Source organism: Limulus polyphemus, unplaced genomic scaffold (genome assembly GCF_000517525.1).
Source record: "Limulus polyphemus unplaced genomic scaffold, Limulus_polyphemus-2.1.2 Scaffold5375, whole genome shotgun sequence".
Classification (NCBI taxonomy): Eukaryota; Metazoa; Arthropoda; class Merostomata; order Xiphosura; family Limulidae; genus Limulus; species Limulus polyphemus.
Window position 1 is genome coordinate 23,546 of NW_013670985.1, and position 26,410 is coordinate 49,955.

At 32.2% G+C, this 26,410-nt stretch overlaps 1 protein-coding gene across 1 annotated transcript in view; it reads left to right on the forward strand.

The window, feature by feature from the left end:
* The window catches only part of LOC106472486 (very low-density lipoprotein receptor-like), a gene marked incomplete at both ends in the record, with an annotated part of 52,847 nt that overhangs the window by 12,646 nt on the left and 13,791 nt on the right, over window positions 1–26,410 (forward strand). Inside the window, 6 exons of the mRNA XM_022401067.1 lie at window positions 7,147–7,323; window positions 15,874–15,984; window positions 21,913–22,026; window positions 23,374–23,487; window positions 24,139–24,252; window positions 25,142–25,255. Of these exons, the coding sequence (XP_022256775.1) occupies window positions 7,147–7,323; window positions 15,874–15,984; window positions 21,913–22,026; window positions 23,374–23,487; window positions 24,139–24,252; window positions 25,142–25,255 (744 nt within the window). The remainder of the gene's footprint in view (window positions 1–7,146; window positions 7,324–15,873; window positions 15,985–21,912; window positions 22,027–23,373; window positions 23,488–24,138; window positions 24,253–25,141; window positions 25,256–26,410) is intronic.

The window sequence follows — 26,410 nt, forward strand, 5'->3', positions numbered from 1 at the left end:
CTAATGATACAGACAAGGAAATATAACTGGAAAGATTACTGGTCAACAGATCCTCTTTTGATTAGCCCAATATTTTTGCAGACAATAAACTGAAACAGATTTGAACAAATTTCAACATTTTGGGATTTCGGTGATAATCAGAAAATGAACGAGTCTTCAGGCAGGCTCTTCAAAATTCAACCAGTAATGGATAATTTCCTCAATAAATTCAGGACACTATACAAACCAAAGCAACATTGGTCATTGGTCTAAGATTCCAAACATACAACCTTGCAAAAACAGTAAAAATATATCCTGCTGGTGAGAATGGTGTGTGAGAGTGACACAGGTTATATTTGCAACATGGAGATTTATACTGATGAGAGGAAAAAAAATGGGATGAAACTATTCATTCAGTTCTTGCTTCCAATCATGGATTGTGGCACCAACGTATACCACGCAAACTTGTTCCTAGAACATAAAACAAGTGTCTACAGAACAATAAGAGTGAATAGAGGGTTGCTGCCAAGCCGAAGGCTGAAGTTTCAACAACGAAAAAAGGTAAAATAGCTTTCCGTAGAAAAGTTGATGTTCTCATTTTCATATGGAAAGACAAGAGAAGCAAGAACGGTTTCAACCATCCATGATTCATCTCTTTCTACTGCAGGAAAGAAAAAATAGAATAACTGGAGAAGAAATAAAAAACTGTGTTCTCCAATACAATGTCCACATGAAAGGTGTCGATCGTGCAAATCAATACCTCTCATACTACACCATTCTCAGATAAAAATTGAAATAGACAAAACAGGTAGCACTTTATCTAATAAATTGCAGCCTTTTCAATTCATGTAATTTACAAAGCCCTGAATCAACAAACAAATATAATATAAGCAGTTCCTCCTCTCTGTGGCAAGAGGATGGATTACTGACAAAGAGAAAGGAGGTTCACTGGAACTAGAGAGGAACGAACCCAGTCCATCATCTGAAGGTACAAGGAGAAGATCCCCCAGGAAGACTGTCTGGTGACATGAAACAGCATATTTCTGTGTTATTTTCATCTACAGGAAAAAAAGTTTCCTACTAGAGCCTGCAGAGTTTGTACTGCCATGGGAAAAGAAGTGAAATATGATACATTTGCAAGTTTTGTGCAGTTCCACTCCATATAGAAAAATGTTTTACAAGATACCACACATTGAAAATTTACTAGGTGACGTCATGTACGTACTTTAAGTTTCAAAATATAATAAAAAAATATAGTTGAGTTATGAACAAAATAAAACACATCCGACTCCTTTCAAACTCATCATTTTAACAAATGGCACACAAAGACGTTCTGCATGAAACACGAGTAAACGCATATTCCATCTGTAATGCATTAAGTAACTTTTTTTAATACCCATATCAGCTGTTGATCAAACACTTCAACTATAAACATGGTGGTTTAAATCTTTACTACTGCAGTTTTGACTTAAATATGCATAATCATTTGTTTGAGACACACAGTGTTAGTGCTCTTCAAAGTTCATTATAACATTTAGAATATTTGATTTATTATCATTGTTAATATTGAATGTTTTCTTCTTATATTGGGCCCGGCATGGCCAGGTGGTTAGGGTGCTCGACTCACAATCTGTGGGTCACAGATTCAAATCCCCATCACACAAAACATGCTCATCCCTTCAGCCGTGGGGGCATTATAATGTGATGGTCAATCCCACTATCCATTGGTAAAAGAGTAGCCCAAGAGTTGGTGGTGGGTGGTGATGATTAGTTGCCTTCCCTCTAGTCTTACACTGCTAAATTAGGGACGGCTAGCGCAGATAGCCCTCGTGTAGCTTTGCGCAAAATCCGTAACAAACAAACAATCTTCTTATATTTTTAAGTAATTTTTGATTAAATATGACTGAAAATAAAAACTCAAGATTATACAGTGTTCATTATTTTATCATTTAGTTCAAAGAACCTTGTTTTGCATTGTGCATGGGACAAGTTCCAGAACTGATATAATCCATGCCTCACCACTCAGTTTTTACTTTCATTCAAATCATGAATTTAAGTTAAGAAACATAGTATTGAGACATAAAATCCAGATTTATTAAACATGATATACATTAATTTGAAATCATTAATCAAATTTAGTTTTCAAAATTTATTTACAAAATTTATTTTTTTATGAAAAAATAGATTTACAAAGCAAGTTACAAATCAAACTGGATACAATTTTAAATTTGAATTAGGCAGTTTTTCTGATAAGATACATAAGTTATTATCATCTTTGAACAAGATGTAGTCCAGATCTATATCTATTTGTGATCAATGTGCAAGTGCTTCACTCATGCATGTGAACAGTTCAAGTAATGAGGTCATTGTTTTTTAAAACTAGAGAATAATGTATTCACTGCCATTTGGGTTGAAATGCAATAAAATGAGCAAAAATCACACACGCATCAACTTCTTGTCTAAAAACTTGAAAATAAATGAATCACTGGCATAGTTTGTAGAGTGTGTGTGACAGTTATATGATTCAAGACAATTTAATTTTGACTACTATCATATTCAAGCCAAAAAGTCATGTAGTTACTTAAAATCATGTTTACATGATGTAATGTTTATCTTGGCACAGTGGTGAGATTCCATTAATTTTGTGCAAACAAGTGGGACGTAAGTATTGAAACACAACTTCTGAAAGGTGGACATAAATATTTTGGAATGTGCGTTTTGGAATGCATGGGCGAAAAGTTAGCACAACCACTATGTATAACAAAATATAAAAATACACAGAATTATACAATATTTTATATAGTAAAGTAAATACTGATAAAGTTGTAGGTTAAAAATTATTAAAAGTTAAGACAGAAAATTGCATGAATGTATGGCAACAAACAGTCTGCTGTGCCATTAAAAACTTTAGCCCACTAATATATATCTCTGTAGTAAGTAAAGGTTCAGTAGCAAATGATTAATATCAGATGATGCACTTTCTACTTATCTCGGGGATTAGCTCACAGATTTTTGTTCTTTCAGTGGTAAAAATAAAATGTCTGATGTAATGTTATACACATTTAGGAAAGCAATAAAGATTAATATTCAATGTTGATTAGTGTTGAATTAACATGCTTGCCTAATGATAGTTTCACATTGTTATTTGTTATACCTCTTGTTGATAGTTTTCAAATGTGTGTGTGTGTGTGTGTGTGTGTGTGTGACACCAGTGTTTGTGTTTATTAATCAGTAAAGACACAAGTTAAAATAACTAAACTTGTAAACCTATAGGAACTGGTGCATGGCGAATGTAATAAAATATAAAGTAAACAATGTAAATTCATATAGGTTGTCCTTTTTTTTTCCCTTATATCTTTGTTATATTTTTCTAATCTAATGTTACCATGCAAAGGCTCGGTGCCCACAAAATTTCACCCCTTTAGATTTTAGATGAAATACACAATTTTCTTAATAGACAATATTACATATTACTAATGCGTGGTTTCCTGTTGATATAAACTTCTAGACATTATAGTTCTGGTTGTCACAGCAATTTGATATCTTGTTGATTTTAGTGGATTTATTTTTATTTGGAATTAAGATGGTTGTTAAGGAGTTGATTTCTAGTTTTGATCCATGTTTGAAACTAATGTAAAAAGTCTGAGTAGTCATTCATTTTGAGTATAATTGTGAAATTACTAATGATATGTTCCTGTGTTCTGAGGAAGTGCAGACATGATTAATGTTATGAAGTTTTATGAAAAATTAAAACTTGCTTTATTCGTGATGGGTGATAAGATTTCCAATCCAAACATGTTGGTTTTGCAGTACATTTAATGTGCAGGTTGGGTATAATTTTACCATATTTTAGATGAATAGTTTAGTTTAGCATCCAGGAAAGGTGGACATCCTTTATTATTGGAGTGAAAGTACAGAATTCAAACAAGGACTTTAATCCATTTCATAGAGATGTATTCTGTGTACCTGTGCCACAGTTCATGTAGATTTTCATTCTAAAGTCATTTTAATATCTTTTTAGGTAATACAAGAAAATAAGATCACTATTGTATAGTTCCTTTAATAAACTTATAAGCTATTATTAAATTAGGTGGAGACCATCTTTAGGTATACAAAGAAAAAACTGACACCTTCATAATTTTAAACAAGTCGTCATTAAAGTTTTTATTTCATTGCATTCAGTAATATAATGGCCAAAAGCTGTACAATCTCAAAACTAAATAGTATTGTGTGGGAAATAATTTTTTAGTTTATAGTCTTATAGTTTTCATTGGAAAATGCTTCTTACTTTTGGCATGGGCATCTGCTTTTATTAGTAGTAGGTGTAGTAATTTCTCCAAGTTCTTTAGTAGCATAGATAAATTTCTTCCACTGTATTTGACTGAAGTTTCTCCTATTTTTAGTACCAGGTACAAGTTTAGTTTACTTTGCTTATTATCAAGTTTCCTATTTTGTTTAATACCAGGTAAGTTGTTAGCTAGAGTGTGCATGATGTTAAGATCAAGAAACTATCTAATACCCAGATAGGGATATATTGTTTATAAATACAAAATATAAATAAGTAAATGAAAATTCGGTTAAGTATTTGTGAACTTATTGAGTAATGATAAAGAATTCATTGGAGTATTCAAAGTGGAGGAATCATGTACTTGATAGAAAGAAGATTGATTGTGTAAATATATTAGGTAAAGATTAATGCTTCTGTAAGCTATTTGGTAAATTAAGTTTATTAGCCACTGGACTCTGTTACCAACAAGAAACGATTGCCCTCAGTGGTGTGAAGAGTGTAGACATTGGATTAATTAGGACTGGTGGAAGATGATGCCATCCAATGAATCACACTTCTCTGTTTTTTGAGCATGTGAAAGCCACAAGAATAATTTTCCCCTTTTTGTGGTCCCAATTGTCCAGGCTTCTGGTATAGTAATCATGGTTTGGAAAATATTTTATTCATATACCCTAGGCACCTTGGTTCTTTTAGAAGACAGACTGAGTACCACAGCTTATCTCAGCATCATTTGTGATCAAATGCATCCAGAAATGCTTCTTGAATATTCTGATTAGGACAGCTACTTCAAAGTTGACAATATTTCCATTCACAATGTTCAAATTGTGCATGGTTTGAGGAACATGATGGAGACTATAAGCATATCTCATGGCCACCGTGGTCTCCGGAACTCAATCCAATCTGATCATCTGTGGAATAAACTTTCCACCATTTTGTGAATTTTGTGCCATGTCATATCATGGCTGTAATTTGAGGAAAAGGTTGACCAACTGATTAGATATAGTTTCTAATAAAGTGGCCAGACCTTGTAGAATGCCAAATTAGAGAAAAGGCAATATACTAGAAAATACAATTTGATTGTTTTTTATATATATACTAAATTTTTCTTTTTCCAGGAACAGTTTAGGTATGCCATTACTTAATATTAATGGAGAAGATGTGTATACAATTTTCATCACAATGTGCTTGAGAAAATGTATATAAGGCACTTACACAATGCTTTAACTACAGTTCATGAAACAAATCTATCTATCTCGGTCCTAAGTGACAAGAGTATCGGAACTTGGAATTGTGCTGTATTCATGATCTGGTAGACCATTTATTGTGGAGCCAAGATTGTATTTTCATGAGAACTTCTTAAATACTTGAGCATACAGCAATGCCAGCTCCCTTGCCATACAAATAGAGGGCATGCAACAACTGAAGTGTCTGTTTAGTATATCTGTGATCATTAGTATGATGTCAGCAAAAGTAAGAACTTGGGAATTAGAATACTGTTAGTGAATTGTTGAAATGATCTTTAACTTCTGTACTATGTAGATATGTAATTGACTTGTTCAAAAGTAAAAATTGACTGTCACCCAAATGACTGACTTAAGTAAGTTATGATTTTTCGTTTTCTTTCTTTTTGTTCCCCCCTGATTTCTACCTTAATGTTAAAATAATGACCAAAGGAATATGCATAGCACTCAGAGATTTACTATATATTTACTTTTTTGCTTTAGATAGATCTAATATTCAACAGCATATTTCATATAAAGTATTGAAGCATTCAGAAACTATGTAGTAACATATTAACTGAAATGTTAACAAGTAAATATTCAGTCAGATAATAAAAGTAATTTGCGGGATTAAAGCTTGTATCGGTGATGATAATTACTTGAAAGACAATAAATTAGTTCAATTTTACATTTTAATTTCAACAATATTCTACAGGATTGTTTTCTGCTAGGAGTCACTTTGTAAATAATGTTCTTACAAAAATTCTAAAACTAAAAATAAAATTCAAGTAATTTACTTTCAAAATCTCCTCTTGTATCTCCAACATAACTTAGAACTGGCTAACTAACACACCTAGTAATTGATCAATAACATAATAACAGATTCACTAATTAACTTACTTGCTGACTTAATTAATACTCTTTAACTTGCTCAGTGGCTAAAACTAACTTACTTGCTCTAGTGTTTTTACTTGTTTTCTCCACATCTTTCGAAGATTCTAAACATCATGAAACAAATAATTCCTCAATCATCCCAAACACCTAATCAAAATAGTAAAAACATAGCTTACAACAATATTACTTGTCTTGAACTGTCATCTCAAAGAGCTTGTAAACTTTGTGGTTAATTAAAACTTCCTAATTGTCTAATTTTTCCTTGTCTGATATCTAGAACCAAAAAATTATGTTTAATTAAAATATTCTGGAACTAATTTCTTTTTGTGAGAAGTCTTTTCAATAACCTTGTAATGTTGCATATTTAATAAATGTAATTAATGAACATGCATAGTCTGGATACTGCATTTCCCACATCTTATTTCGTTGTGAACACCTTTGTTGATGTTGATTATGCAAAATAAAAACCCATGTTGTCATTGTTTGTGGATGTTTAGAAATTGGTGTTAATTTGACAATCGTCATTTTTCAAATCATGCTTGTGATTGTACAACTTGTGAAAATAATTGAGCATGTCTCCCTGTATGAAGTACAGTTTGTTCCTGTTAAGTTGTGACTTGTCGATCAGGTTTCAAAATAGGTGTTTGGCAAGCAAATTACAGGGTATTTGAATATTCAAATATAATAAACACCAGTAAGTGAATTGTTTCAAGTGTGTGGCTAGACATTATCACTTGATGGTACTGTAATGCTGGTGGTTTACAGTCGGAACGAATGGGAGACAACAAGCAATCGTAACACCAAAGAAAACCCCATTGTCCCAGTTTCCATTGTGTCGCAGTGATGATCAAGTCTACTGCCAAGATGGTACTTGCATTGACAGAGATCGTCTGTGTGACGGTCATCAAGACTGCCCTCATGGTGATGATGAGGACAATTGTGGTATGTTTAGGTTAACTTAAACTTTTATTGGTAATTCCCTGGCATGTATTAATGTTTAGTTTTGTGTAGCTTAAAACTTGATAAAATGGATGTTTCCAAGGGTTGAAATGATCTAGTGTATGTTTGGTTTGGGGCTTATGGTAAACAACTTATTGTATTAAATTTTCATATAGCCAGTGTTATACAAGTGTATGACAGGAACGTCTGTTGAGATTGATCTTGATCATGTATATTATTGGAATTTGTTTAAATCTACAAGATTACCATATGTTGTGTACAACTTCAGGAAAAATCATTTTTCAGTACAACTAAGACTTTTGCAAGTAGTAGTTTGCTTTTTTTTTTTAAGTGCTCAGTTTTAAGTGTTTGTTCTATTCATAGCTTTTGAGCAGTACTGAATAGTACTGAAGAAACTATCTCATCTCTGTGATGATATCCTTTTGATCCTCGCAGTGCTACAAGAGCAGTAGCATTGGTGTTGTGGAACAGAAGTGAAAATTGTTAATATTCTGTTTATTATAGTAACATGCTTTTCTTTACCTCACAATACCCTACTCCATGAAGATTAACATCATGAAATATCTGTATAGGAATGCTGGACTGCTGATATCTTAATCACTACATATCAAAACAGCAATTCATTTGTAGGAAAAAGGTTAACAAACTACTACTGCTATAGGAACCAAAATCACAATGTAAGAAGTACTTTTTCATTAACCAAAACTATCAAGTAGTAGTAGTACTAACTGCAGGAGTATAAATATCAGTGACTAAAAAGTAAATATGTCGCATATGTGTTGAGCATACTAGTAACAAAATCAACTGAAGTTAACCTGAGGTTCACTTACTACACATTTTCTAAACTTGGATAAGCATCCGTTCATAAAAATTAAAATATTTTGTGGCAATTTCTGTGATATCATCACGAGAAAAAAATATTGTGTACAACAATATGCTTAGAAGTATGTTATGCAATGTTTATTTTCATTTTACTTGAATATGTAATAACATGGGATTTGGGAATAGTTGTATTCGGACTTTTCTTTAATTTACCGCAATCAAAAGTTGAAGGAAAATGTGATGTAATATTATTAAATCTGTAACTTGATACATATGTGACAGTGCTATGCAGCCAATCAATAGACTGTGGAAATGGGTGAATTTTTACTGTTTGTAGAATAATTTGACTTCTGTTTGAAAAGTAAGATCATTTGAAACTTAGAAATAATTTAGATAAGTAAGTGGAATTGTATGAAAATATATTTATTTAAAATGAAAAAAATAAATGTTTGATATAATGTTAAGCTTGTATAAATGTATAGAAGATTGGTAATAAGAGTTTGTTTTTTTTATCATTTTTCTCTTTCAGTTTATTACTTAGAAGGTCTTTTGGTTTATTTGTATTTAGCTGCCTTTGTTTACATTGATTTCATGTTTAGTCACCAGTATGTGATCTTTGTGTGCTGATAATCAGTATCTGTTCCAGCTATGTGGAGGAAGAGAATATGTCTGCATTTTATCTTAAATGCATCAGATGTTGCTAGTAGTACAAGATTGTTCTGACAGTTTTATATATATGCAGGATTTTGCATAACACCTAGTTAGAAATTAATAATAATAAAAAAAATGTAGGTTCATTTCTTTCTAACTACCACTGTTTTTTTCTTATTATGGAGATAATACCTTTTCTGCCTATAGGTGGTATTGTTAAAGTAATACATATTGTGAAGAAGGTTGACAGCAGTGCTTATCAGTGGTAGTTAGGTGATACCTCAAGGTTACAGGCTTACCTATGTTTAATTGGGAATAACCAGTCACATGGGTGATGCTAGTTGCTCTGGGTAAGGAATGTTTGATTTACAATCTGGTACACAATCTTGAAGAGTAAGCAGTTTTAAAGAAGGTATAATAAATGCAGCTGTCCTGTGGCAGTACCAATACTTTATGAATCAGTAGAGATTTTTCATTTTGTGTATTAAATTGCACCAATCTTTTTCTCACTCAGTTATTGAGAGATTTAACATTATTCCGTTATAAATATTTTGATCATATATGCAGACCTAGCCCATTGTTCTTAAGTAAATTTAGTTTTAACTGGATTATGCCACAGAATGGATAGAAAAAAGAAAATTTTGGTGCTGTGACTGTATGATTTGTTATTATGGAGTTTGTTTCTGCTGAAGTTTATTCTGTACTTTACTTTGAACTCTTGTACTATAAGTTTAAAATGTCATTTTCTGCAACTAGAAGGATTTAGAACGAAGAAGGAGAGTCGGTTACTGAAGGGGGGGAGAGAATTTCCAAATCTATTAGTCCTCTTTTGGTCAACCAACTTTCATAGATGCCGAGAAAGTCCAGGATGTCTATCTTATTACACCTGACAACTTTGGGAGAAGACACATTGGTGTATGGTGCATCCAGAACAGCAGCACAAGTTTTTATTTTTCCTGGGGACTGACTTCACTGCATGGGAAACTGGATGACTGAGGATTGTTGTAGTGGTATGACATCTGGCAAGTCTGAGACTGGCTAGAGCAGTTTTTATAGGATTCTCAGATTTATGCCAGCCAGAGTAACCCTACTCCAGCTTTGGCCAAGGTCAGCTGAGAACATTGGAGAGAGATTGGAGGTGCTTTTGGTGAATAACTGTTGCCAACATGAACTTTCTCACCAGTAGGTGAGAATGTGGCAATGGTATGGCAAAGTGAATTAACCATGGGAAAGAGGTGAGCTTCTCCAAGTGGGGAGGTATACTGCCAAAACAACCATGTACCAATGAGGAGCCTGGGGTCTTGCTGAGCCAATGGACAATCTACAGTGTGCACCTCATTATTTTGCCACCCAAGAGTAGAGGCCTGTTGCTCATCAGAGCATCAGGGTGACTGAGAGTACTAAAACACTGGTCAAGTGATGACCAGGAAGTCATGAATGAAAGGGTATGGCCACAACCATGACTCTCCATGAGCTTGGCAAAGCAGATTACTCTGCCACCATTCAAGGATACAGTGAAGCATTTTAGACAGTTAACTGCTTGGAATAGCTGAACTTCTGAATGTGTTGTCACTCCTTTTCTGCCTTTGTATGGTCTAGCCCCAGACTCCACCAAGTATGTGGAGCAACTATGGACTACGAGACAGTCATTACTGAGTTACATTGAAAGTTTGATCCAATGGTAAATGGAGTAATCCATTGAACTGAGTTGAAGACTTAGAAGAGAAGTACCACAAAGAGCTTGACCATTTATGTGGATGATCTGTGCCATGAAATGCTCACCCTCCAGTATCCTCAGAAAATAATGAAAATATCCTTGTTGACAAGTTTGTGGAAGGACCACCCAATGAACTGATGTGACATCACATAGGAGTAAGAGATCTTCTCACATTTACTGAAGGAGTTTCTGTCATGATGCAGTATGAAGTAGTAACTTCAAACCTGTCACAAGAGAGGAAAAAGCCTATAGCAACAGCTGCAGTGACTTTGGCTCAGACAGTCCTACCTGGAACCCATGTCATTCCAGTTTCAAGCCCATCTGAGGGTCAACTACCACACATCTTAGACTTGCCATGCAACCACACTGGTATCCAGTGAATGAGCAGGGCTTTCCTGTATCACCAATGTCTCTGCCAGGACATTATCCAGGAAGGGAGAAACAGTATCTGCTTTGCCTGTGGAATGTTGGGTCCATTTTGTGTAAACTGCCAATACCCTGCTGAGCAGCAAGGTAGAAAAGGTTATTGATTTTAACTAATGTAGAAGAGCCAACAGCACACAGTAAATACTGCTGCTAGAGCTGCAGGAAACTAGTGTCCTACCTTAGGGGGGGGTGTAAAAAAAAACATTTTCATCAAAAGTAAAAATTTGATCGTCTGCCCAGATAGTTGAGAGTTGGGTATTTCTCTCTTGAGAGATATAATTCCTGGTTGATGACAGGGGTGACAGAATATTGGGAGATCTCATGGTTTATCAGGTCATGCCCAGTGGCTTAGCAGTTGATCTTATAATGCTAGAAATTGGATTTTGATACCTGTAGTGGGCACAGCACAGATTGCCCATTGTGTAGCTTTGTGCTTAATGGTTAACAAACAATTTATGAGGTACTCTAAACAAAATCATCACTCAGGCTAGCCAACTCTCACTTTGTTCTGGTGAAGGGTGATAAACTAGATATTAATTGAGAGGTCATGCTCAGAGTATGTCTAGGTGGCTTTGCTTACAGAATAAATGTAGTTGTTGCCAACCTCATTCCAAGCATCAGCATTCTTGGAATGGATATACTTTGGAGCTTATCAGCCATTTTTGCCTGTTCAACCAGTGAACTGATGTTCCACATTAGAATTATCAAATGTTAGCCAGATGTTAGATTGACCCCAGGAATGGGGGGCTGCGTTAAAAGGAGAGGAATTCATATACCCCCCTATGGACTAATTATACAGCAGTAAGGCCATGTAATGGGGTTAAAGACTCCGTGCATTAAACAGGCTGTTTCCTATCCAGAAAGCAAGTAGCATTAGGTGGGGCAGTTTTCTGTACAAGAAGAAATGAAGTCCCATTGTTGTTTTACAGTTATGGATGATGGTTATCCAGCTTCACAATGGGATGGTCATCAGCATGGAGAGTGAAGTGGAAGTAACTGATACTAGTGGTAACATTGTGGTTGCATCCTTCATGCTGTCTGAAAGTGAATATATGGTTACCAACATATATGACATTGGTATTTGGGGATTGTACAGACAATCTAGACTCAATGTAGTGGCAAAACTTTGTTGCTTGTTGGCAGATGTATTTATAGGACTGGATGGCCTGTTGGGTCGGGTAAAAGTTTCACAACATCACATATATACAAGTGACACGTGTACAATGAAACAGTCATCATCATTACAGGCTTCTATGAAGAAATATGGGTTAACAATGCTGAAGTAGAACTGGCATTTGGTTACTGGCAGTCGAGCTGCATAACGAGAGCAGGCCTAAATCTGTTTTCAGCAGGAAAGATGGCTTGTATGAGTTTTGCAGTTTGACATTCAATTACTGTAATGTGCTACCACCTTTGAGAGGCTAATGGAGCTACACTGAAGGGGTTTCTTGATCTGTGTTGATGTCTTAGAGTTTTTAACATGTTGAGTTTTACAACTGAAAACCTTCAACTTCTATTCCAATAGGTAAAGAAGACAGGCTTGAAACTGTACAGAAGTGGACTTTTTCTGTCATAAAGAAGAAATCTCCACAGATCTTGTTAAAACAGCAGTAATGTGAGATTGGCCTCAATCTTGGGACCAAATGGGAAGACTAGTTTTTTTAGTTTTACATCATATTACCAATGATAATTTGTAGCCAAATTCCCCATGATTGTCTCACCATTATTGGGTCAAATAAAGTGGAGATGTACTTCAGATGGAGTGAGAAATGGAAACAAGAATTCTACCTCCTGAAGTGTACTTGCTATAAACACTAATGTCAATGATAGTGGAATCAGAGCAATGGTATTGCAGTTGCAGGACAGAGTAATTACATATACTAGTCATTTGCTCATGAATGTGGATACTGTAATTTTAAATGTGGAGTGGTTAATACCTGTATTAATTTTACACACACACAAAAGTTTGCTCATTAACAGCTAGAAAAGGCTACTATGTGACAGAATAAGTGCTATGATAAGACATTTAATCCTATAGGACAACTCCATTTTTTTAAAACCCCTTTCTGTGCATGTTTCTGCATTACATTCAAGATGTAATTAAACCACTCTACTAATACAGGTGAACTATTCAGAGACCAAGCACAAATAACTACTTTAAATAACGAATTTTTAATAGAAATAACAGAAAAAAATCAAAATAAACATTTTATTTTTCTGAAACTTTTAGGAAATTATCTTGAAATTTCAAACAATTTTCTCCACTACTTTGATTTTTGGAAAGACATTTCACAAGAGTTACATAAACTTCATGGTACAATTTGCATATGCCATTCTAACGGCATTAAGAAATGAATGAACCAAATTGGAGACAGGATGTAGCTTTAGTATGGCAGAGGCATGGAAGTCTCGTGACTCTGGCTAGACAGGACTGATTTTGTTCTCTACATAAGTCACAGCTGTCAAGATGTGAACAAAAGCATGTAATACACATCGATCTGCGGCATCTGAGTGATGAACTTCTGCATAACTGGCTTGACCAGGAGTCAAAAAAGGAGGTAGTTGTTTCAGATTAGGATGACAACTCTGGTTTAATCCATCCTGATTCTGAAAGCGAGGAGGAACATGCTGAGAGTACGTTTCTGTCTGTTGAGGATGAATTTTGAGAGAACACCAGATCTAGAGATGAGCTAAAGATGGGACCCAACTGATATAGCTGGGACTAAATGTAATCACCAAGAGCAAGACTAGTCACTGATTATAGGTTCACTGACTGAAAGTGGTAAACCTTGCTTTACAAGCTATCATGTGATATTCATTATTCAATGTATGCATTACATTGTTTTTGATTTCACAAAGCTAGGACTACTGGTGCCAGTTGATGTAATGCCAAATACATCTCCATTTGAATGGGTGTTGCAATTCTTGCTTTCTGAGCTAACAGATGGTATTGTAAGCTACAGGTATGTCCTACGTTGTATAATTACCAATTGATTGTTTGAAGTAGAATAGTTTGTTGATTTCATGAATGATGGAATCAAAGGCTTTATAGCCCTCACTTTTCATGTTATTGAGCAGCTTTGCTGTAAGATATATCCATAGATTGTCAGACAGTAATGGCTCAATTAACACAGTTAGAATAACTGGTGTCAGTAAATGCAATATTAAATTTTTACATATAGGAAAACAATGCATTTTAACGTTCATTAATATTGATACCTCTCCATACCACATTTGGCTTGCTATGAACTGCTTGTACTCAACAGTGGTGCACTGAGCCTTTCACTCTACATGTGTTGATTATTGATAGAAACATGAAACCAAGACTCATCTGTTGGGCTTGACCAAGTCCAAATGACATCTTTGGGTCTGAAGCAGGTTTTCTTTACTGTAAGCCAGCCTCATGAAATCTTCCTTACTGTGTGGTCTCTTCAGTTGCTTTACTGAAATCCACCTTGAGTCCATCATCAGTGGATTGACAGTTCTTGTTTGCTGTGATGTACAATTGTCATTCACTCGTTATGAGATATTTGGCTTTGTTATCATGGTACATTCTTTTTCATGTTGTATCAATTTTAATATCATCAACGTCCTATATTTAGATGTAATAATGGATAATTGCATAATTTTACTCTTTTTCTCCCTAACACTTGATTCATGGAAAGGTACTTTTATTCTCTAAGTATTTGTCATAATTTTCATGAATTAGGCCAAAAAAAAACATTTTATTTTGGCCAGCACATAACCTGGACTTCAGTGCTTTTACCAACTGACCATTAGTCATAATGTAGTCAAATTTCTATTATGTATATCACAATATAATCTCATCAAAACCAGAAAGATAACAGAATCTTGTATCTCCCGTACTTTTGAAACCACATAACACCTGCCTAGTCATGGTTTAATTCACCACCTTCTCAGTGAGACAGACTCTATAAGTTGATCATTTGAATTCTGTTAGTCTCAGTACTGGTTTAACCAAAAGAGACATCTGTTCATTGAAATAAACTTCTACTTTGTGAGCTGTCAAGAAAAGATTAAAGTTTGTGCAGATCATACACCACATTACCAAAACAATGAAGAGTTTATCCTCTAGTTTCGTGAAGAAAAACTTGCAAAAGAATATTTGATATGTTTACTTCTTATTTTGTAAATTAGCTTTTGTCTGTGTGCTTGTCTTCTATAGGCTTTCTTACAAAATGAAAAATATATCTTGTATAATTAACATATGAAGCTGTTGCTACTTGATTAAGCTCTGTAATTACAAAATTGAGGAGAAAAAAGACAATAGTGAAACAGTTTCTTTATTTTCGTTAATTCCGTAAATCTTGTGTAAATTTCCAAATGAGTCGGAAAGATTATCTTCTAGTATCACAAGAAATTTTTGAAAATGAAAATAAATAAATTTTTCCACAAAGAAAGGGCTTCAATTCTGTCTACTAAGGACACGGATATGAAAATATCTAATGCAAAAGTTTTACCTCGGATATCACCCCATTCCTGTTAACGATAGTAGAACGAAATTTTTTAAATTGTTAACATTTTTGTGAACACTATTGAATAATACCTATTAATATGTTGATGGATATTAGAAGTTATTTCTGAATTCCCTCTGTTTATAAAATTCTACACAATATCTATTGCTGTGAAATGTAAGAAATTAGCTCATTGAGAAGATTAGATATTTTCCCACTTAATAATTGAAAAAAAAGTTTTCTTAGAAAAAAAAAGCACCTCCAGTTACATGATTGCAACACATGCTTTGTAACATAGGTAAACTATTGCTAGAAATTGTAGCTTAAATATAATTCAACAGTGAAGTAAATCTTGATAGTTTTTTTATATAATTCACTTTCTAAATACAAGTTTCTTATGTTTTATCACTAATTCACTTTTTATGATCTTTGTATGAACAGCATGCTTACCACATCAATGGCAGTGTAACTTTGGTACATGTATAAATCAAGATTTGCGATGTAATGGACGGGTAGACTGCCCAGATGACAACTCGGATGAAAAAGATTGTCGTAAGTTCAAATGATTCCTGGTTGTCTCTTCTAAGATAGTTGTGTGTTATGCATACCTTTTAACAATGTAACCTGATTTGTTCTCCAGATTTTTAGAATAGCAGGTAATCTTCACTCATGGTGTCTTGTCTTCTCAATAGCATAGTCTTCCATTATTATTAAATAAAAACTTTCACTCCACCTGCAGCTGTGTTACAATTTCCACATATTAAATTCTTCTACTTAAAAAATAACATTATAATAATTTTAATGTATTCTAGTCTGATAGGTTTTCTTACCTTGTGTACAAGTAATATGAGAGAGAGAGAAAAGTCATTCTACTGCAAAGTAAGGGAGGTATGGGAGATATTTCTCTGTTCTTTAGGGACATGAATCTTGATTATCAAGCATAACTGTCTGTTATGACAGCGGAAGTCACGTGACGCTGGTAACACGTCATGTGCTTCTAGAACATTCATGTCCCTTTGTGAAGTCTTGAGTGTTTACTAGATATGCGGTATTCTTGTATATAAGACCACCAAGAAGTGACGGCAACAATGTAATTGAACTGTAGACAGAGAGAGACTGACAATTGAGTCGAGCACGTGAGTCATTCATTGTGAATTATAGCTTTTGTTATAGCATGACTGTGGAAATTAAGTGTATTGCAAAGTTGTATTCAGAAAGAATAAACTAGTTTTATTTAAGAAAGGACTTGTGTCGCTAAAGTTTCATCAGAAAGAAATTATACGGGAAATTAACTAACGACCAGAGACATAACATGTCATATATAGCAGCTATATCAATTCTCACTGGCCTTTTAGAGATTAAATCCTTACGTTTCAGAGGTATCTGGGGACATTATGTTCCCACAAGTTAAACAAGAACCGAAAATCTTAAAAATAGTATGTAGGTGTGTGTGTGTGTGTGTTATGAAATTCACAAACTATTGAGGAGTAAATCTAACAGTTGCAACTTACCACATATCACTAATATGCTAAAATTGAAGATATAGAATATTATGAATATGTATGGGCAATGTAATTTTACATCTGAAAAGTTAACATAAAAGCTATAAAAAAATTAAGTAAAAATACTTGTTTTTAAATTATATAACAATAAAGCTACAATATACTAAATTTTACTTACATTCTCCCATCAGTACTTATTGACAGCAATGTATTTAAGGTTTTACTAACACAATTATATAATTGTACTTTACTTATTTTTGGGAAATTATTTAAACATTTTTAGACTTAAAAATTTTATATATCCAAGTATTTGACTAGATTCCCTTTAGAAAAGAAACTTGTATTTCATATCTACAAAATGGTTTTGGGCATGTGGTTTATTAACAAACACATAATGGGCCACAGTTGCTTTCATCAAGTAAGCTTAAAATTTCAGTTAGTACTTTAATTTTATTCAGTAAATTTCATTAAATTTCATTGTGACTACTTCTTACATAAAATGTTTTTAAAAAGATTAACAGGGAACAGTAGTGGTGAAAGTCATTCTGTATAAATTGTTCTACAGAAAATGGTTTAGTACATTAAGCTATAATCTTGCTAATTGCTTTGTTACTTTGTTAAATTCAGGAATTCTTGTTTATTGGTATTTCTTTCCATTAATGGATTTTTTCACAATTTTAAACGTTATCATTTTGGTTTTGTTTTCTGTTAAGAACTAGTTAATCCAGAATTGAAACTTTGATGTTTTCACATCACTAGAGTTCAAGTTAGGTTTAACTTTACAACATGTGGGTGTGTCAATTCAATGCATCTTGTTGTATGGTTTGTTTTATTGCATTACAAAAAGAAACTACTAAATGAAATATTTTTAAGTTTCAGAATAAATTTCTACAGGTTGTGTATCTTCTGAAAATACAATATTTTTATATGAGATATTTGTATGAAGTCACTGCATAACATGAAATGTACCTAAAAAGTTTTTTATAAAACTAAATTTTATCATTGTTTTGGTTATAAAACAAAGGAGTTTCAGTGTTTGCAGTCACTGGTGTGCAATAACAAATAGCTCTTTTTATGATACTGGAAGTATAGACGAGCCAACTCTTAAGTTGGTAATCAGATGTTTTAATTTAATATACAGTAATAAGTTTTAAAACACTTCCAGGAATTTTCTTTGTCCATTGAGGCAACTACTTAGGCCAGTTATACCTAATGTAAACATGTCTCACACAGTATCATTGTATATGAAACGAAATTTGATGTGGTTGAGTGGAAAATGATGTAACTAAGCCTACCCCATTCTGTGCTTCAAAATACATTTATTTTATCTTACTTGCAACATAATAAAATGAGGACTAATTGTTGGTATTTTTTCCTCTTGCAACCAAGCTAAGCTTTTATCACCTTGTTCTGATCTCTGCTGAACTGGAAGATGTATTAATTTATATATTAAAAAGAACAGGATTTTACAACTGCCATGAAGTCAATGACTTTTGCTGGAGAAACTTGTTTATAATCAATTATATTTGTCAAAAGAGAAAAGTATTATTAAGTTTATTGTATTTTTAAAAACTATATTCTTTATTTTGTTCCTTTGGATTTTTTCCAAGCAGAATACTGTGTAATAGCACTTCAATGACACTATATTCTGCTATGTCTTTTGTTGATGACACATTTTGCTCAATCACACCTTGAAAACCAGTGTTTGGAAACTGATTGGCTAAAATTGATAAATCTACAATTTTATGGAAGTTACGTGGCACTATTTTTTTCAAAAGTATTTCAACTTTCTTTGTAGGGGGCTATAATTACTGTATTATGCTCAGAACAAATTTAGGAAATTCACAAATAGTAATGTTTTAATTCATAGTGTGCTGAAACGATCCAAAATCAAATTTTCAGTTCATTTATTTATCTTATATAAATAAAGTAAATAATACTTTTTTATTGAATACATTTAAACTTGGAATTGTATATTTTGTAAATTTAAATAATAATGATGCAAGGTGTTGCAGTTTTGCCTGTGAGGTGAGATACACCAATTAGGGCATGAAACATCTAGTTTGTTTATTTAGATTGCAATTGTACCCATAGAAGACCACTTAATCATCACTGTATTATTTTATAATCAAGTTTTGCTTGAAGCAGTCAACCTTCTTTAATTCAACTACTTTCTTTGAACTGTCACATGTTGCTATTTTGTGTAATTAGTTTTTGCTACAGAAATAATCTCAGAAATAATCACCTCTGAACTAATTTGTTTGTCCACTGTCACTTTCTAATATATCTGTAGTAATTCCTAAAACCCATTAAACCATGTCATGTAGGAATTGGTTTGGTTAGAACTATTATGAATGTGTCAGTATGTGTATGCATTTTAGCTTGTTCATCATCTATATAAAATACTCTTTCAACACACTGTAGTAAATTAAAGATGACCATGCATTTGTTTTTATAACAAAAGTTACAGAAATGTCAATAGTGACAATATAGTATTTTGTGATATTTTATAAAGTTACATCTTGAATCTGTTATTTCTGTGAAGAAAGTGAGGTGATCCTAAAAAAAAAAAAAGTTCAAACTCTAAATCTATATAATGCTTTTCTTTAATTCAAAATGTTCGTAGTTGAAGGTTATGATGTTTCCAAAGTCACATAGAATTCATGGTCATGAAAATTAGGTCAAGATAGCTTACAATAACTAACATTGAAGATCTGCATTTATTCAAATGCTAATTGTTATTTTTGCTTAATGTAGTAAATTTGAAACATGTAAAACCATAAATACTAATAAAAGTTAAACTTGCAAGTAAGTAATAACTATATAAACCATTACATTTCATTTTGTGATTTTTTTTATTATTACCAAACTTACTCAAATTATCCTACTTCTTGTGACTTCAGCCACAAGTGAATTATTCAATTAATTATCGTTTTTGTGTTGTCAAATGTTAAGTTTCATCAACACCAAGTCAATAGTTGAATTGTTACATGTTGCCAAATTTTGAATTCCTTCAACTATGACCCAGAGTTTCAGTTTTTTTTATTTGTTTCCATATTACAAAGTTTGGTTTTATTTCACCTTAAGTCAATAGCTCAGTTACTTCACTTTTTTCTTATTGCTAAGCTTTTTTTTTATTTGTATTCAACCTCTTGTCAATAATTTGGTTGTTTCATTCTTTCTTTGTCACTTGACCTTGTTATGATTTGATGTTTTATTTCTTATATTGTGCTAGCCAAATCTTTCCATCATACTGTAGGGCTACATCAGCTTTTGTGGTTGATCTTATTTTGAAATTTCAGAATGTATTTTTCTTATGATTTTGATATTACTGAGCTATAGACCACCCACTAGTTGCTACAGTATTTTTCTCTATCTTTCTGCTGTGATGTTTCTTTAGCTAACTTTTGATTTTTATATATATAGACACACACACAGTTAATCAAATTATTTTAGCATATTCAGTACCTCAGCTGTTAATGCAAGTGCTTTCTACTCTCTATCTTGTGCTACAAAATTAATACTCTGGTATTTTCTACTTTCACTTGCATCTGTTCTTGATTCATTTCACGACTTCTTTTACAACACTTGGGTATTTTACTGTCAGAGAAGTAGGAAAAATTTAATGACTCTTTGCACTATTATTACTTTATCTGTTTATACCCTCCAACAAATACAAAGTACTTTTTATTTAGATCAGGTTGTTTAAGTAGTACTTCATAGTGCTGGAACATTTCTTTTATTGAAGATGATGAAAGCCATTTAACAAAACTGTAGGCCCTGTGTATGGAGGAAACTTGTTATTATTTCATTAAAACTTACTAATAAAACCAGAAAACGTTACTGCAGCAACACAGTTTCTACTCCCTTAATGTAATTGCGACTATTGTTTTTGAAAACAATCCAAGAGAACCTGCACCATTGAGTCTTAGTTTATCATTCAGCACATATTGTCATAATATTATATATCAACAAACTTGCTTGAAATAAATATTGTTCTGATCTTTTTCTTTTTATCTCCAGCGTACAACGCTTTTAAACTAGCATACTCAGTTTTTTATTACTTCTATATACTATTCACATGGTCTTGTTCTTCTGTGAACTTTGTATTTTATTGAATATCTTATAACATTTGGTTTAGCTTACCTGTGGGACCTTTAATGTAAGATCTTTGGAGTGTATACAGTTTGAACTGCATTGTTTATTTCATTTCTTGTTAATTAATTACTTCTTGAATGAAATGTCAAATATGACTTGATTCACTGCCCAGTCCTTCTCTTATTTTTTTACAAGTTTTTATTTTCCAAAACAACTCCAAACAATGAACTGGATGCTTTCTAATTGTTCAAAGTAATATTTTTTCCAGAATTTAAGCAGACATCAATCTTTCATAGTGATATGCAGTTTAGGTTTGTGTGGTTAAGTCATCTTTGTTCACTTCTTGTTGTATCATTGTGTTCAGTGACATTCAATTCCTAAATTAATGACGGCAATACTTAATGTTTAGAACTTGCTTTAGTGAGAATAATATAAAAATAATTTACCTGAAAAATGCGTGCGTAAACTTTTTTATAAGTCGTTTTAAGAAGAATCTACATCCTTGATCTATAATTTGCCATTCATTACCACTTTCATATGTTCTAAGTATTTTTCATCCACAATTGATTGTGTTTTTTTTTTTGTTTATCTTGCTAAACTACTAAACCCAAATTTATTTATTGAGATATCTCTAGTTTGTATTTGGGCTTCATCTTTTTCTCAATGCACAGTTCTTTGATTTTGGAATATTGTGTAAATTTCTTTTCACATGCATATACAATCATCACTAGAAAACTATTTGTTTTTAAAATGAAATATTTTTGAGAATTTGCATGTTTTGTGCATGTGAGACATTGATTGGGTTTTTTTACAACTATATTAAAAGTCTAAAGAAATTCTATTTTCATCATTAATATGATAATGTGCACAATTTTTTCAGCACAAGAATGTTCCAGAGATGAGTTCCGATGTGGAGATGGATCATGTATATCTAGTACGTTAAGATGTGACAGAAAGTATGATTGTGCTGATGGAGCAGATGAAGTTGATTGTTGTAAGTAGAGCTTCATATATTTGAAACATATTTTATGTTAACTGGTTTCATATGTGTATAGATTTTCTTCACTGTTTGTGTATAGACTCAAGCAGGATAACTATCATAGGGGAGTATAAATGGGAAAACTTGAGTTTTGGTGGGTATTAACCTAGGGATTATTTTAACAGTATTGAAACTATATCTGTTGATATGAACTACAATTCTTAGGTTATTTAAGAACACTGAAATAGAATATAAAATGACACAACATTAGTTGCATATGTTTTGTTTTATATGCTCTTATATTGGTTATTTTATCAAACAGTTTTTTGCCATTGTTATTCTTTTGGTATATAATGGCAGTATTAAGCACATATGGCAAATGAAATATAAAAACAAGTCTGTGTTTCAAAACTAAATATCTCTATACTATTAAGAAAGAAAAAAAAAAATTCTGTTACAGCTTTATCACTTTGATAATGATTAACGTAGGCCTGACATTTAATATGTTAGAGTAAGACTAACAGTAGAAAAATAGATAAAAATAATAATTTATTCTGTCAAAGCTTGGTTCTAAAGTAATTGAATCAGCCTGAGTGCACTTTGACAAAAGAAACAGAGGATCTTCAGAAGAAAGAAGACCAAATGATTACTGTGAATTATACATAGAATACTAATGTAATAAAAAATATGGAAAGGTAGTTCGGATTGTCAACTGAAATTCTAAAGAAATTGAAGATGTCTAAGTGGACTTTTGAGAAGAAGAAGAAGAAGAAAACCATATAGTGTTTATGATATGCCTATAATCTTTGTCTCTCTCATATATATTATTTTCATAAGTTGAGTGCGTGCTGTTCATTTATCATTGAATTTATTGCCAACAAGTCACAGACACCTACTGCAGAAGAATCCTAAGCTCAACAACAACAACACAATTCTGAGCAAATATTTAGAACAATGGAATTGGAACATAATTAGCATATAAATAATAAAAGATTTCTAATATAAAACAAATTACTTATCATTTCATACTTCTGGTACTCTCTGTGTATTATGTTTAACAGATGTTAAAAAGGAAGTTTCATAAACTTCTATTATTTATCAAAGTGATAAAGCTGTAACAAATAATTTTTTCTTTCTTAATAGTATAGTGATTTTTGGTTCCTTAGGTAAATACTATTTCAGTACTAAACCAGTATCTAAAACGTAATTAGCATGTCAAAATAATAATGCTGAATTTTTTTTATATTATACATAGTAGTAGTATTTAGTAAGTAAGTTGAATAAGATTGGAAATAGTATTTACCCAAGGAATACTTTGTTTGTTACAATAATCTGGATGAATAACTACTTTACTCTTTTTAGCACGAGAATGTTCTAGAGATGAGTTCCGTTGTGGAGATGGATCATGTATACGTAGTACACTAAGGTGTGACAGAAAGTATGACTGTGCTGATGGATCTGATGAAGTTGGTTGTTGTAAGTAGCCTCATGTGCGTGAAATAAAAGTTGTGTAATAGTCTGCATAAAATGTTTTCTTCACAAAATTATTAGTGTATCAGTTTTCTTCATTACTTATTTCCTTGTTGTCTTAAAGGAATAGTGGCATGATGCATATTTTTGATCCATGAAATAGAATTGGAATCTGTATAGTTGAACGAGATGTAAACCTACGGAACTTCAGGTACTTATTTAAAGTGTTGAATACTATATCAGTTGGTGGTTGTTTCAAACTGCTAGTTTCTTTTAAAATAAGTGATAAAACAGAGGCTACTTTGGAAAGAGTATAAAGATATACAATATATACAATTGTAAATAATGATTTTAACAAATGCTGATGATAAACCTGTAAAGAGGCTACTTGTAGATGTACAAATCCATTATTTTAAGTAATTGAGAATAAGAATAATCCATTTAGTCCTTAATTTTACTTGGTAGCTATATCCTTGGAAGATCATTGGGATAGAGGTCATAATATTTTTTTTCCAGTTTTTTCTTTTTTAGGGCATTCTTTTGTTCATAAATATTTATTACATTCACTACAAAAACTGAAGATCATTCGCCATAAAAGAAAACATTAAGTTTGTGCATTAATGATAGTAAGTAACTACTTTTTTTTTTTCTCTTCAGTACAAGAATGTTCCAGAAATGAATTCCGATGTGGAGATGGATTATGTATACCTAGTTCGTTAACATGTGATAGAAAGTATGATTGTGCTGATGGATCCGATGAAGTTGACTGCTGTAAGTACTCGTTATTTTAAAGCAAATAGAATATGACATAGTTTTGTACATTAAAAAAAAAAATCATGTCTATATAGCTTGATGTCAGTGTGTGTTTATCCTTGAATCACAAAACAGATAAATAAGTAAATAAACTTTAATTAGGGAGTGCCGTTAAATAGAGGTGTATTACAAACATTAGTGTTATTTCTGGTAGTAATTTCATGAATTATCATTCCAAAACATTAATAACGGCTATGAAAGTCACGTCAACAAATTACCACAATGAGCACGTGCTCAAAAGGACATGTACTTAGTTGTGGGTATACAAGACATTCTTAATTCAGCATACTTCATTTTCATTATTTTCAGCTTTTTCATCTTCAGCATTTTGGTTACTTGTTTATCTGATCAAGTATCTTGTTCCCATTCTTGGAGATCATTTTTTGATTCCATCTATAACATCTTGTTTTCAATATGAAGCATAAGATTTTTCATTTGTATGATTCCTATGAACAGGTGTTAAGCCTCCTCTAGTTAAGCTTTTTTGACAATCTGCTAATCCTCTTCCTCCTGATTATAGACTTGTGTTATGATCCATTGCGTGTTAAATAGAATTCCCAAATAAATTAAAATTCTTAAGTTTGGAGCCCTGACAAAACAGCCCAACTCACCCACAGTGTCAACAGTATATTAATATTCAAATTGAAGGTTAAGAACTGAGCATTCATGAAAAAATGCAAGATATGTAACTTACTATTTGAAATTATTTTCATATTTGGTTGCAATACAGTTTATTTTCTCTCTATTTTTACCACAACACCATTCTTTAAACAATTAGCATTTTATATGCATTTACCATCATCTGTAGAAGACTAGTAACTACTTTCCTTTTTTCTTTTCTCTTCAGTAAAAGAATGTTCCAGAGATGAGTTCCGATGTGGAGATGGATCATGTATACCTAGTTCGTTAAGATGTGATAGACAGTATGATTGTGTTGATGGAGCAGATGAAGTTGATTGTTGTAAGTAGAGCATCATATGTTTGAAACAAATATTTTGTTATATAATTTCTATAATGCTTATTGGAGTATAAAAAAAACATCTTAGTACTAGTAATAAACAACCTTATAACAGCAAAATTTATTTTTCTTTAGTTGGACAATCAATGCTTCATTTTTCAGGCATTTTAATTATGTACGTGTACATATTTTCCTCAGTGTGAAATATATGTATACATTCTTTACTGTCTTGAGGTCTTATTAAAAATTTAGTTGAACTACTTTATTATCATTTTTATACAAATAAACTTGGCATCAAAACATAGCTACTAATCCAAATTCTAATATTATGTAAGTTTCAAGTTCTTAATTTTATGAGGTAATATTAAAAAATAATTAATTTCTCCTAGTATGACAACTTGGAAATTTGCTCTCTAGGTCTTCCTTCTCTAATTTATTTGCCATCCCTCTGAGAAGTACAGAATTTAATGTAAATTAGTTGTTATCAGGCACTTGCTTATGTAGGGATGACTCGGATTGTTCATGGAAATGGTATTTTAAATACCTTCTTAGTGGATTATCAGAACTTTACAATATTATACAGTGTTTCCTTTTATAACAATATCTGTGTAATGACTGAGTCAAGTTCTGGAAATGTCTGTAAATATTATAGCAAAAAGTTTGAATTTCTTGTTCTTCTTTCTTCTACTTCTTTTTAATTACATGATAATTCAAAAACCAAAACAATGGTGTCAACCAATTTCACTGAGATTATGTAGTTTCAAACAAAGTATTTGCTATTGTAAGTATTATTAACTAGTAGCAATTAAAAAATAAAATCAAAATTATAGTGTAAACAATGTTATAATTTCCCCTTGAAGTTAGCTTTCTTACACACATTTAGTGTTCCTTTAAAAAACTTAAATACAGGATGAAACTGGAATTACCAGCCAATAATAGATAAAACAATAAATTTTACAGTATGAATCTCATTATATTTATAAATACAACCTTCCTCTGTCTATTAAACATTGCATTAATAAAGAAACAAATAAGTAAAGAAAAAACTTAAAGGAAATAAATATACACTACTCAATCACAATTGAGTTGATTGTTTGCATTGTTTTTGAAGGATTGATACTAGCCAACCCATACATTTACTTCCTTTTTTGAAAAGTT